At 39.5% G+C, this 12,631-nt stretch overlaps 1 protein-coding gene across 1 annotated transcript in view; it reads left to right on the top strand.

Annotated features, from left to right (window-relative positions):
• Positions 1-12,631, top strand: part of SLC22A2 (solute carrier family 22 member 2) — a 43,857-nt gene that overhangs the window by 1,202 nt on the left and 30,024 nt on the right. Inside the window, exons 2-5 of the mRNA XM_066594556.1 lie at positions 1,529-1,632; positions 5,940-6,094; positions 8,570-8,738; positions 10,162-10,276. Of these exons, the coding sequence (XP_066450653.1) occupies positions 1,529-1,632; positions 5,940-6,094; positions 8,570-8,738; positions 10,162-10,276 (543 nt within the window). The remainder of the gene's footprint in view (positions 1-1,528; positions 1,633-5,939; positions 6,095-8,569; positions 8,739-10,161; positions 10,277-12,631) is intronic.

The raw sequence follows: 12,631 nt of genomic DNA, 5'->3' as shown, positions 1-12,631 counted from the left end.
TCCACTTGTTCATAGTTTGGGACATTATAGGGTGCAGTCAGTTTTTGTTTTTTTAATATATAATTTGATTACTAATAAAATTGAAATTTGAATTAAATGATACAGTACATTTTTTTCTGTGCATGTTTGTCCTGCATTCTGCAATTTATATATGCAGAACAGCTATGCAGGGAAATCTCAATGTCGGGTGAGGTCTGACAATGGACTGGAAAGGGTTAAAGAGAAGCTATTTTTGGAATCTGTGTAATCTTATTTCACAAGTCAATAGATCCTCTCAAATAAGTAGTTAAGCATAAAAAAAAATGCATACAATTAAGTAAATCACCCGAGTCCTTGCAGGAGTCAGTTCCAAACTTCCAGCTTGTGGGGTTCGCAGCATCCACAACATGTTCCCAAAACTTAATGGCCAATGAAAATGTTGGGAACCATTTAGATCTGGTTTTCAATGGACTGTAACAGTGTTTGGCTTCAGTTGTGAACAGAAGATTCAGGGCAGATATGAACAGTATGTTAGCTGAGTCCACATGGAATGCAGCTGCAGATTCAATGTTATCTATTCATAAGGATGGCCTGTTTTCTTGTAGTAAATACTGCACATTCATTGTGCCATTATAAATATTGAAATTCTATTCAGTGAATTGCAGCACAGTTCCTTTAGGGTGGAGCAGAAAAGGGGAATCCCCTGGCTGAACGGCTCCGTCTTAGGACAGAAACAAACAGCACTTCAATTTCCACTCAGCTGCCTTAGCTTTTACCGGAAGGAAAAGCACTGCATGCTGGTATTTTGTGCCAGATCTGTGTCGGAACCTCTGACTGGCGGTTCCAACGCAGATGTGAACCAACCCTAACTCATATATGGATCAGACCCCGAAGAACTAATCTTCATGGTTTAGAAATATCCTAGACTTAGGCCTCATGTTCACCGGTGGGTCTGATTCCACATGTGGGAGCCTGCACTAAAATCCAGCCCTGCCCATGGCCAAGAACCCTGTGTACCTGTCCGGGTCTTCTTTTTTCTTTACTGTGGATGTGTGCAGGCTCACATGCGCAGTGGAGTTTTTTATTTCAAACTTCTGCTTTCCCACAGACTCTGTGGTCCATCCGCAATGTCAATTGTGGACGGGCCACGGATCGGACAGCTTACATTGACTTCAAATAAAAATGGAGCGTGCAGCGATGTCATTTTCGCATTCAGAAATCCGCAAATCAAATCTGCATCCGCATTCAGGTGCGGACGCCCATGTTTCACCATGGGTGGCTTGGGCTGCAGATCGCAGATTCCGCAATTTTATAAAATCGCCGGACGCATGCGCAAATCGCGCGAAAAAACGCCCGTCTGACCGAGGCCTTATAGTAACTACATTTTCGACAACTGTGTCTCTTCAGCTATTCACGCATTATAGTAGTTCTGGGGCATTTTCATAGTGACACATTCTCTGTAAATATTATTAACATCTGATATAAATGTCCATTTACATTGGCAAGTCCAATAACGCTAATGTTTTAATGCACAATTTTTTTCTTTCAGTTTAATCTTGTATGTGATGATGCTTGGAAGCTGGATCTGTTTCAGTCCTTTGTGAACCTTGGATTCTTTCTAGGTTCTATGTTTATTGGATATATTGCAGACAGGTACTGCACTGTTTATTATATGTTCAATTGTGGGACACAAGTGAATTAATATTTAACCCCTTCTGTTATATTTAACCCCGGTCATTGTTACAAGGCTTGTATAAAGAGTCTAACATTGACATGAAGGAATGCTGCCTTGCAATAGGTGGCACTGTGGAGGAATTGTTCCATCTCCCTTATTTTAATATTATCCATAAATGGCTTTTTAACCCCTTAGTGACCACCCTATTGTGCTTTTACGTCCTGCTGCTATCTCCCTCCATACATCCCAGGTGTCAGCTGTTTATTGCAGCTGACACCTCCAGGCAACAGCCCCGTTCGGCCGATCAGGACTGTTAACCCTTTAAATGCCGCTGCCAAATCTGATAGCGGCATTTAAATCCCCCGAATAATCTCCGGGGGTCCCGTACAGCCCCCCCGCGGTGAGATCGGGGGAGCCGTGCGGGTGTCATGGCAGCTAGGGGCCTTCTGAAAGGTCCCAGGGCTGTTATGGCCGAATGCCTATCAAGCCATCCCCGAGGGGTGGCTTGATAGGCTGCCTGGCAGAATGCAGTATGATGTAATGCTATGGCATTACATCATACTGCATAAGCAATCTAAGCATCGCTAGTTGTTGTTCCCCAGGACTAAAAGAAAAAGTAAAAATAAGAACAATAAAGCTTTAATAATTATATAAAAAAAAAGTTATAAAAGTTAAAAAAAGCCATTTGCCATATTTAAAATTAAAAAATCTAAATAATACAACAAAAATACATATTTGGTATTGCTGCATCCGTAAAAGTCTGTTCTATCAAAGTAACACATTATTTACCGCGCAAAGTGAACGTTGTCCGAAAACCCCCCCGCCAGAAATGCGCTTTTTGGTCACCTTGTTGCCAGGAAAAATCTAATAAAAAGCGATCAAAAAGTACTATGTATTCTAGAATGCTACTAACAGAAACGACAGGATGTACCACACAAAATGAGCCCTCACACAACTATATCGATGGAAAAATAAAAAAGTTATTGTGCGCAGAAGATGGAGACAGAAAATAATTTTAAAACATTTAATATCTTTAAAAAAATATATGTCGTACAGCAAAAAAAAAAAAAATACAAGTTTAGTATTGTGGTAATCGAACTGACTCATAGAATAAAGTTATTATGTAATTTTTGTTGCAGTCTATGCGCCGTAGAAATAAAACGCACTGAAAGATGGTGGAATGTAATTTTTTTTGCATTTCTCTCCACTTAGAATTTATTAAAAGTTTTTCAGTACATTCTATGATACATTAAATAGTACCATTGAAAAATACAACTTGTCTCACAAAAAACAAGCCCTTATACAGCGACGTCAATGGATAAATAAAGCAGTTACGTTTTTATAAAAGGGGGTAGGAAAAAACAAAAATGGAAAAAAACAAAAAAGTGTGGTCACTAAGGGGTTAACCCCTTGAGTGACTGGTTTCTTACCACGCTGTCAGACCTACTAGGACAGGTTTTTAAATGGGACAATCATTTAATTTCAACTAATTTTCCAGTCGCGTTCCAAGAGCCATAACTTTTTCATTGACACAGCCATATGAGGGCTTGTTTGATGCTATAATTTTTGGGTATATACAATGTATTGTATAACTTTTGTAAAAAAAAATTGTAGGGAGATTGGGGTAAAAAAGAATTCTGCCATTTGTTTTTTGGATTTCCTTTTTACGGCATTCAGCGTGCAGAATAAATAATGTGATAACATTATTCTCTGAGTCACACGATTTCGGCGATACCAAGTTTATACAGTTTTTTTAATGTTTTGCTACTTTTGTACATTTAAAACATTTTTTTTCTTAAAGGTTTGCTTTTGTGTCGCCACATCCCAAGAGCCATATTAATTTTATTTTTCCATTGCCGGAGCTCTAGAAGGCCTTGTTTTTTGGAGGATGATCATTTATCTAATTTTTAGGAACGTGTAAAATTTTGATTGCTTTTTATTAAATTTTTCCAGGGGCAAGATTAACAAAATCTGTAATTCTGTAAGAATTTTGCAAGATGAGTTGTACTTTTTATTAGTACCATTTGTTGATCCGTGCAGCATTTTGATCACTTTCTATTCCGTTTTTTATTGGTGAAATAGGCTAAATTAACTATTTTTGCCACATTTCAATTTTTTTTTCATGCCGTACACCCTGCAGATTAACCTCTTCCCTCTCCAGGACGTACATTTATGTCCTGCAGCGTCGGGGTATGTATGAAGAGCGATCGTAGCGCAACCTCTCTTCATACAGCGCAGGCGTCAGCTGTTTATTACAGCTGACACCCGCGGGTAATAACTTCAATCGTACAGCATTACCTCATAATGCAAGAGCTATCAAAGTATCGCTAGTTGTGGTCCCCCAGGGGGCTTAAAAAAAAGTAAAAATAAAATCAATAAAGTTTTATTAGTTGTAAAAAAAAAGTTATAAAAGTTTAAATCACCCTCCTTTTGCCATATCTATGATAAAAAAAATCTAAATCATAAAACCATAAAAGTCCAATATATCAAAGTAGCACATTATTTACCCCACGTGGGGAACATAGTCCGTAAAAAAAAAAAAGAACGACAGAAATGCACTGTATGTATTCCGAATCCGTACTAACGTAAACTACAGGACATCCCCAAAAAAAGGGGCCTCGCACAATGGAAAAATAAAAAAGTTATTATGCAGCAGAAAATATTTCAAAAAATTAAATGTCTTTGAAAAAATATAAGTACTACACCAAAAAAAAAAACTATACAAGTTTGGTATCGTAGCAATCATACTGACCCATAGAGTAAAGTTATCATGTCATTTTTGTTGCGGTTTGTGCGCCGTAGAAACAAAACACACTGAAAGATGGCCGAATGTTTTTTTTTCTTCAATTTTTACTCTGCTTAGAATTTTGTAAACGTTTTTAGTACATTATATGGTGCTTTAAATAGCACGATTGAAAAATACAACTCGTTCTGCAAAAAACAAGCCCTCATGCAGCGACGTCCATAAATAAATAAAGGAGTTATGATTTTTTAAAAGGGAGAAGGAACAAATGAAAGGGGGGAAAAAAAGAGCTGCGTCATTAAGGGGTTAAATAATGTAGTAACTTCCTTATCTGGGTCATTAGGAACACAGGGATTCCACATGTGTAATTTTGTTTTTAATTTTTTTTAAAGTAAAGGGAGAAAGATGGTGTTTTGGCGTTTTTATTTTTATATTTTTTTTACAATATTTTTTTTTTTTTACTTTTTAAAATTTTTTTGTCCTTTTTAGGGAACTTTCACAGAGACCCATTAGGACCCCCTGATCACATTGCGGGGGATCCTATGGTGACAGCTCTTTACATGCTGCGGTCTCATAGACCACGGCATGTAAAGGGCTAAACAAAAGAGATTGAAGGTTTTCTCCGTTCTCTGCTGTAAGAGCTGGTGCCCGGCTATCATCTGATAGAGGGAGGCCTGCGGTTGCATAGTCCGTGGCATGTAAAGGGCTAAACAGCAGAGATCTGAGGTTTTCTCCATTGTAAGAGCTGGTGTCAAGCTATCCTCTGACAGCCGATCACCAGCTCTTCCTGCCACAGGGACCATCAGCCGGCTTCTGAAAAGCTGATGGTAAAAAACAGTGCAGGAGTTTTAAAAAAGGAAGCAGGAAGTTGCTGACAGATCAGTAATATCTTCTTGCTTCTTTTTTTTGAAGTCCTGCAGGTCTCATAGTGAAACATAGCCTGGAAATTTTCTGGGCTATATCACTATGGGCAGTGGAGTTCATCCCAGAATATTTCCGGGTGTGCCACTGAAGGGGTTAAGTCTGCTCACTCACCATCTAGGTGCTCTCCCTAAGGAGAAAATAAAGTGTTTCTAACCCATGTCACAGGCTTCTCTCTAGCAAAGCCAGAATCCTGCTGCACACTGATTAGGGGCAAGCTGTGCATGGAGTCTGACTTTGCTTTTAATTCCTGGTCATTGTTAGAAGGTTTGTATAGAGAGTCTAACATTGACTTGAAGAAATGCTGCCTTCCAATAGGTAGCACTGCGGAGGTATTGCTCCATCTCCCTTATTTCCTGTTAAAGTGGCACATACCAGATTTCCAAAATTTGGCCTGGTCATTAAGGCATAAACAGGCTTGGTCTTGAAGGGGTTAATTTAATTGTATTTCTTTTTTAGGGAACACGTATTATTTTATTAACTTGGTATGATAACCAAAGTGGGAGCAAACAGGATTGAGCTTGAATTACAATACAGTTTCTTTTGAGTTAATATGAGATATTGGTTACATTCCTTACTAAAGAATGAACTCTAAAAAGAAAAATGTATTTTTTCTTTTAGATTTGGTCGTAAGCCGTGCTTATTAGCATCACTCTTCATCACTGCCGTGTTTGGTGTCCTAGTGGCGTTTGCTCCAACATATCCATGGCTTGTTACCTTTCGCTTCATTCAAGGGTTAGTTAGCAAAGGCAGTTGGTTGTCAGGATACGTTCTAGGTATGTTGAAGCAATAAAGTCAACTAAAAGTTAAAGTATAGTTTTTGGACTGAATGTGACCGATCCATTGTTTTGCCTAAACTAATGAGAAGTATTTTTCTAAGACATAACTCTAAAATTTGTACATAGTTCTCAAAGTCCAGAAAATTGACTTATTGAGTCATTCCTTGTCAAGTGGTCTAATGTGCCCCACCTTCATATCACAGATTTTGTTCACAATTTGTGTATTACACACCCATGGTATCAAAAGAAATTTCCCAAAGTTTTAGGTTCCTACAGCTAATGGTTCCTGAGTTAGACCCCCCTGTTTAGGGGGGTGTCTGGAAGTGTGCGCACAACAATGATTAAAATGGCATTTTTTAATAAATTTAGAACTATGTTATCATAAAAGCTAAAAATTGGAGGCCTGCACAACTTTTTATGCTAAGTTTAATGGTACCATCGTGAACTTTCCTGGTTCCAAAGCTAGCTTGAAAACTTTGCTCGACGAGTGCCTCAAAATTTGCCATTCTCCGCAGAAGGAAATTTGAGCCAGGGTTTCGGCCACTGTAGCATCTACCCAGAAGGTGACACAAACCTGCCACAAGATTTCTCAGGAGGCAGGTGGTCAAAAATCCTTGAGTAACAGCAAATGACCTGCAGGAAGATTTGAAGGCAGCAGGCACTGAGGTTTCCATTTGCACAGTAAGGTGCATACTAAATACTGAAGGTCTTCATGCCCAAACTCCTCTACTGAGCCAAAGGTACAAGAAAAGTCAGCTGCAAGACAATATGCTCAAAACTATATAAATAAGCCCCAGAAAGTTTTAGACTATCTTCTGTGAAGTGCTGAAACAAATCTGGAACTTTACAGGTTTATGGGTCAGCTGTATGTCTGGACGAGGAAGAATGAAGCATGCACTGAGAAGAACACTATAAGGAATAGGCTAAGATTTCTCAGGAACACCATCAGAGGTTGATGTCTGACTATGGCCCAATGCACACGGCGTCTATGGGTGTACAAATACTGCCCATAGACATGCTATGCAAAAATGCTTTTCCATGTCCACGAGCAGAAATCAATAGCGATTTTCTGCTTGCGGAGGGAAAATCTCAGTGTGACCTATTTTAGTGTGGTTTTCCCATGGACGGCTTCTATTGAAGTCAATGGAAGCCACCCGATCTGCAGCCCATCCACAGTGACAGTTATGGACATGCTGCGGAATCCGCATACAGATGGAAGGCGCTGCAGACAGGTACGCAGGGGGTCCGCAGAGGTCAAAGGCCGGGCGCAGGGTTGGATCCCGCTGCAGGATCCCGCATGGGGGATCCAACCCGGCCATCTAACCCGCATTTGGCCTTTTGCAGCAGGTCATAACAGCAAAAGGTGCTCTAGTAAGTACTAAAGACGCTTGTCTCAAAGAGGTTGAATAATTCTGAGACTGCAGTAGTCAGTAAAAGTGACATTTTGTTTTAAATTTGCAGAAACCTCTTGTTGTGTCAGTTACAATGTGTTATTTAAATTGTTCCTGTTTGATTGTTTTGTTTTTTGCTTTGCGAACAGCTAAAAGTTTGTAAATCTGGCAAATCTAATTTTCAGTAGGGTTTGAATTAGGCCAGGCTCATATGAGCAGGTCGGTACAGCGTACTGTGCGCTTTATATGCTGTACCAATCTGCCACAGGCGGCCATGTTGGTGCTCACACGAGATCTTAGCCATGATAGTACATGGCTATGGGCAGCATGAAGCCAGTACTCAGTATCTCGGAGCCTGCACGATGCCAAATACGGTCGTGTGAGCCCGGCCTTATATTGATTGCAATCCTGATTTAGCGAGGAACACCATATAATTAATTTTCAGATGGCCCAGGGTTTATGTATTGTTCCTATGGTATGACATTTATTCACTGTGATATGAAGTGCTGGGACTTGTTCTGCTGTGAAGAAACAAGCAAATAAAAGCTGGAGCAGCCAGTTTGAACGGAAATCCAGTCTGAAGTGTTCCTTTTTGTCTGTGCCAACCATCTTACCAGAAAGACAGCGATCTCATTCAACCCCCCAAGTTGTCACTAATTTATATATATGGTTAAGATCAATCGAAAAAATACAAAAAGGCCAAAATTGGTACAGTCCATAATAGACACTCAAGTTAGAAGCTGTGTTTCAATGAATAGACTTAAATTTCTGCTGCTATTTGAACTTGAGTTTTCAGCTATATGTTTGCATACATCCATACAGTGGGCACACAGTACATATTGAACCAAGATTTTGGAATCTGCTGTACTACAGTCTATGATATCTCAGTATAGAGTTTAATTTAGCAGCGATCCCAATGGCATACTACATAGCACAAAACTCAAAAACTCACCTCCACAGCAGAGCAAATCAAAAAGTTTCAGCACTTCATCTACTGAACTAATACTTGCCATTTCTGGAGATTTTCTTTCACATAGTAGTTCCAGAACTTTAATAATTTATTTTTGTAATTTATTTTTAGTTGCAGAATTTGTTGGCTTGGAATACAGGAAAATAGTAGGAATTGTGTACCAAGTAGCATTCACCGTTGGACTTCTAGCACTTTCAGGAGTGGCTTACGGCATTACTAATTGGAGATGGCTACAACTGGTTGTCACCTTGCCAAACTTTGTGTTTTTAACATACTATTGGTAAATGTCTGTACTGTACTTTAAACTAATCCTCATTTATACTCGGGCACATTTTCTATTCTTTTAATGGGGTCTTCCAGGCAGTGTCGGCGGTCAGTGCCGGGATACACAGGCAGCTGTTGCCCCGTCCCCTGCGTAGTGGCCGCACTTGTAATTGCAGGCTAGGGTCGCATTGATTTCAAGCTCTAAATCTTGCATTTACATAAAACATTTATATATATGTCTCTAATAGTTTATTTACAGTATACATCTCAATAGCATTCCATGTTTCAGAGGTAGTCATATTCACAGAGGCACACAGAGTATCAGGGACCTGTAGTCACCATATCCTGCCATACAGGGTCCATTTATAGTGCAGTATTATGAGCGAGACTGGTAAACCTCCTAAAGCACCAGGGTGTTTTGGTCCTAAAGGTCCTGACACTTTTCAGGGATTTTACCCATGTGGTGCTTTTACTACCCTATTTTTCCTAAGCTACCAAAATTATTTTTTCTGCTTTTCTTTCCTGTGACAAATAGGGCTTTTTTGTATATCTTTTTTCACAAACTTTTTCCCCCCATTTTTTAGTTTTATTGGCAGTAAAAGGCTAAAAAAATGATTTTTTAAAATGTATAGTTTTTTTTAAAAGTAGTATATGTATGCTAAAATAAAGTGCGGTAATGAGTTCCTCATTTTGTCTCGGATGTTTTGAAATATGTATAGTTTTGGATTACAGGGTGCATACAGCACTCGTTTTGGTTGGCTTTGGGTCATTTTCTTTTTTATGTATATATTTTTACTTTGTTCTGTAACTTTTTTACATTTATTTTTGTAACTATTTTTTTTATTTTACTATCTAAGACCCCCATGATGTTATATAAGACCTCTGGGGTCATTCACAGGGTCTTTTTTTTCTTTTCCACTGTAGCTAGAGCATCCATAGAAGCCCCAGTTACAGGGAAAAACACCCCCCTGGAGTAACATCAGTCACTCACAGAGCTGATCAGGGTCTGCTAGGACCCTGCAGCTCTGCTGTAACAGGGGGCTCCCAGCGGTGATCCCATGTGATCACCAGGTTGCATAGTGGAAGTAACACTTTCACTTTCATTGTTTAGTACACAGTGCTCATTGAGTGCTATGCGCAGATCACTTCTTTAGTGTTCTTGGAGATAATTAAAAGTCTTCCAGAATCTTCAATGGCGCATGTACCCGCCAGCATTAATGTAGCAGCGCAGTAATCCCTGGGCACAGCGTCTGCACGAGATTACTAGACAAGATAGACATTTACATGACTATCCCTCTTACTATGGAGCCGAGTCTGGACCAGAAGAGCTGACACTTTTTACTGAGGTTTATTATGGATGACGTGACTTGGTTGTATTGTATAAATGATATCCATTGATACAACTTCATCCCTTGCTAGATACATTTCTTTTATTATAGGTGTGTTCCAGAATCCCCTCGATGGCTTATCTCCCAAAAACGTAAAACTGAAGCTACTGCAATTATTAATCAAATTGCCAAGAGAAACAAGAAAGCCGTTCCCGATACTATAGAAGTAATGGCACTATCTATTCTTCTTATGAGAAGTAACATTATATTTGAAGTTGCAATTTTAATTAAGAACTTCATCATCAATCATTTGTCTTACAATATCATTTATTTTTGTTATTGTTTTTACCATTATGTTGCTGTGATGCACCGCCTGCTGAGAGTCTGAGGCAATCTGACATTTGCTGCCTGCCATATTAAAGGCTCAGGTGGTTTCTCCTGGCTTCACACTGGCGATAGGCTTTCTTTCGATGCGAGAGTGAGTGAAAACACATGATTATGAAACAAATGATTTTCAATGGTTTCATTCCCATTTGCGATAGGGAGTACACCGCTCTCCCCTGTCACAGCTGTGACACCTGTGACAGCTATGGCAGGGGGATTCCATGAACCCTCGAAAATCAACGCTGTAGGGGTTGCCTGCAACCCACTGCTTTCAATAGGTTGGCAGCAGCGCCTGCCCCATTGAAAGCAATGGGATAGCATCGAGGACCTCTGCCACAGCTGTGACAGCTGTGCAGGGGATTCCTTCATCCCCGCGGGGATGAAGAAATCCACTGCCATAGCTATCACAGGTTTCACAGCTATGGCAGGGGAGCGCAATGTACTCCTTATGTTTTCAATAGAGCTGGTGCGGCGCTGCTGCTGCCGGCCCCATTGACAACAATGAGCGATAGCGCAGATTTTTCTTAATGCTGGAAGGGTTGAGTGAAGACATCGCAAATGAGAATGAAACCATTGAAAACCATTGTTTCATTATCATGCGTTTTCACTCACTCTCGCATTGCAAGAAAGCCCATCGCCAGTGTGAAGCTGGCCTTCTACTTAACACTGCAGACCTGAAAGTTCATAGTATTTACAGTGATTCATTGTAATAAGAGTACAATTATTTTACACTACAAGAAACTGTTAAACCAGTGATATAAAGAACATTTCTAGGTAACTGCCTCTTACAGTACTGTGTAAAACTTTTAGACAGGTGTGGAAAAAATGCTGCAAAGTAAAAATTATTTTCAAAAATAGGCGGTGTGTAATTGGCTCAAAATTTAGCCTAGATCCACAAAACTGTATTTGCGCACGCAATACGCAGTGAATAGAACCCATTGCGTCGTTCAATTAGTTCGTTTGCAAGCGTGTATTTTGCTTGTGCAATTCTGTTGTGCAAATATGCAGCATGTTCTATTTTTGTGCATTTGCACAGGGAAATAGAACATATGAAACTTATTAGGCTAATTAGCCATTTGAATGTGCAGGACCATGGCTGCGGGTTTTTTTGTGCACGAAAATGAAGATGATTTGCGTATGCAAAAAGTACAGTAAAAAACATAGTTGTGCGTACAAATACTCAACCTCCTATGTGCAAAAATGCAGCGCAATTATGCAAATGCTCATGTGAATCTGGCCTTATTCTGCAGTAGGACAACAACCCTAAATATCCAGCCAAGGTCATTAAGAAGTATTTTCAGTGTATAGAAGAACAAGGAGTTCTGGAAGTGATGATATGGGTCCCACAGAGCCCCGATCTCATCACCATCTGTCTGGGGTTAAATGAATGGACAGAAGGATTTAAGCGAGCCTGCATCCACAGAAGATCTGTGGTTAGTTCTCCAAGATGTCTGGAACAATCTTCCTGTCAAGTTCCTTAAAAACTGTGTGCAATTGTATCTAGAAGAACTGATGCTGTTGTGAAGGTAAAGGTCAGTCACACCAAATATTGATGTGATTTAGATTTCTCTTTTGTTCTTCACTTTGCATTTTGTTAATTGACCAAAAAACTATTATTATTTCTGATGTTGAAAGCATTCTTATTTTGCAGCAGTTTGTCCACACCTGCCTAAAACTTTTACCCAGTACTGTATATTAAGGTAATTGAGTCTTAGTAAATGGAAGTTGAAAACAATCTTTAAGTGCTTATTGGAAGAATAAAAAATAATATATGGATACAATGTATCCCATTTTCCACGGTTTTAGGAATCAAGCAAGGGCCTTTTACACGGGCTGATAAATAGTTCAGATTCCTGTATCCAGTGAGAATCTGAATGATTGCTGCTCAGTGTAAATACCGCAACCGAATGGTAAACGAGAATTACTTTATTTCTCATTCGTCATTCAGTTTCTGCATGCATAAAAATGAGGGATCAGTCCATATAAACAGGCAGTATCACTTATGAATGACTGCCTGCTTACTGTAAATGGAGGCGGGTAGGCTCTAAAGTTCACCGACCAGCTCCACCTCCATTCATTAGCGACGATCGATTGTTGAGTAGAAAAGCAGAAGAGCTATCATTCCTTTGATGTTTTGTGTGAAAGGGACCTAAATCTAGTTAGTTGTCCTGTATGAGTACTCCTTGTAACAGACACA

The sequence above is a fragment of the Eleutherodactylus coqui genome, chromosome 3, assembly GCF_035609145.1.
Source record: "Eleutherodactylus coqui strain aEleCoq1 chromosome 3, aEleCoq1.hap1, whole genome shotgun sequence".
Lineage (NCBI taxonomy): Eukaryota > Metazoa > Chordata > Amphibia > Anura > Eleutherodactylidae > Eleutherodactylus > Eleutherodactylus coqui.
The sequence above is the reverse complement of the archived record's forward strand: the minus strand, read 5'-3'. Positions and strand labels throughout refer to the sequence as shown.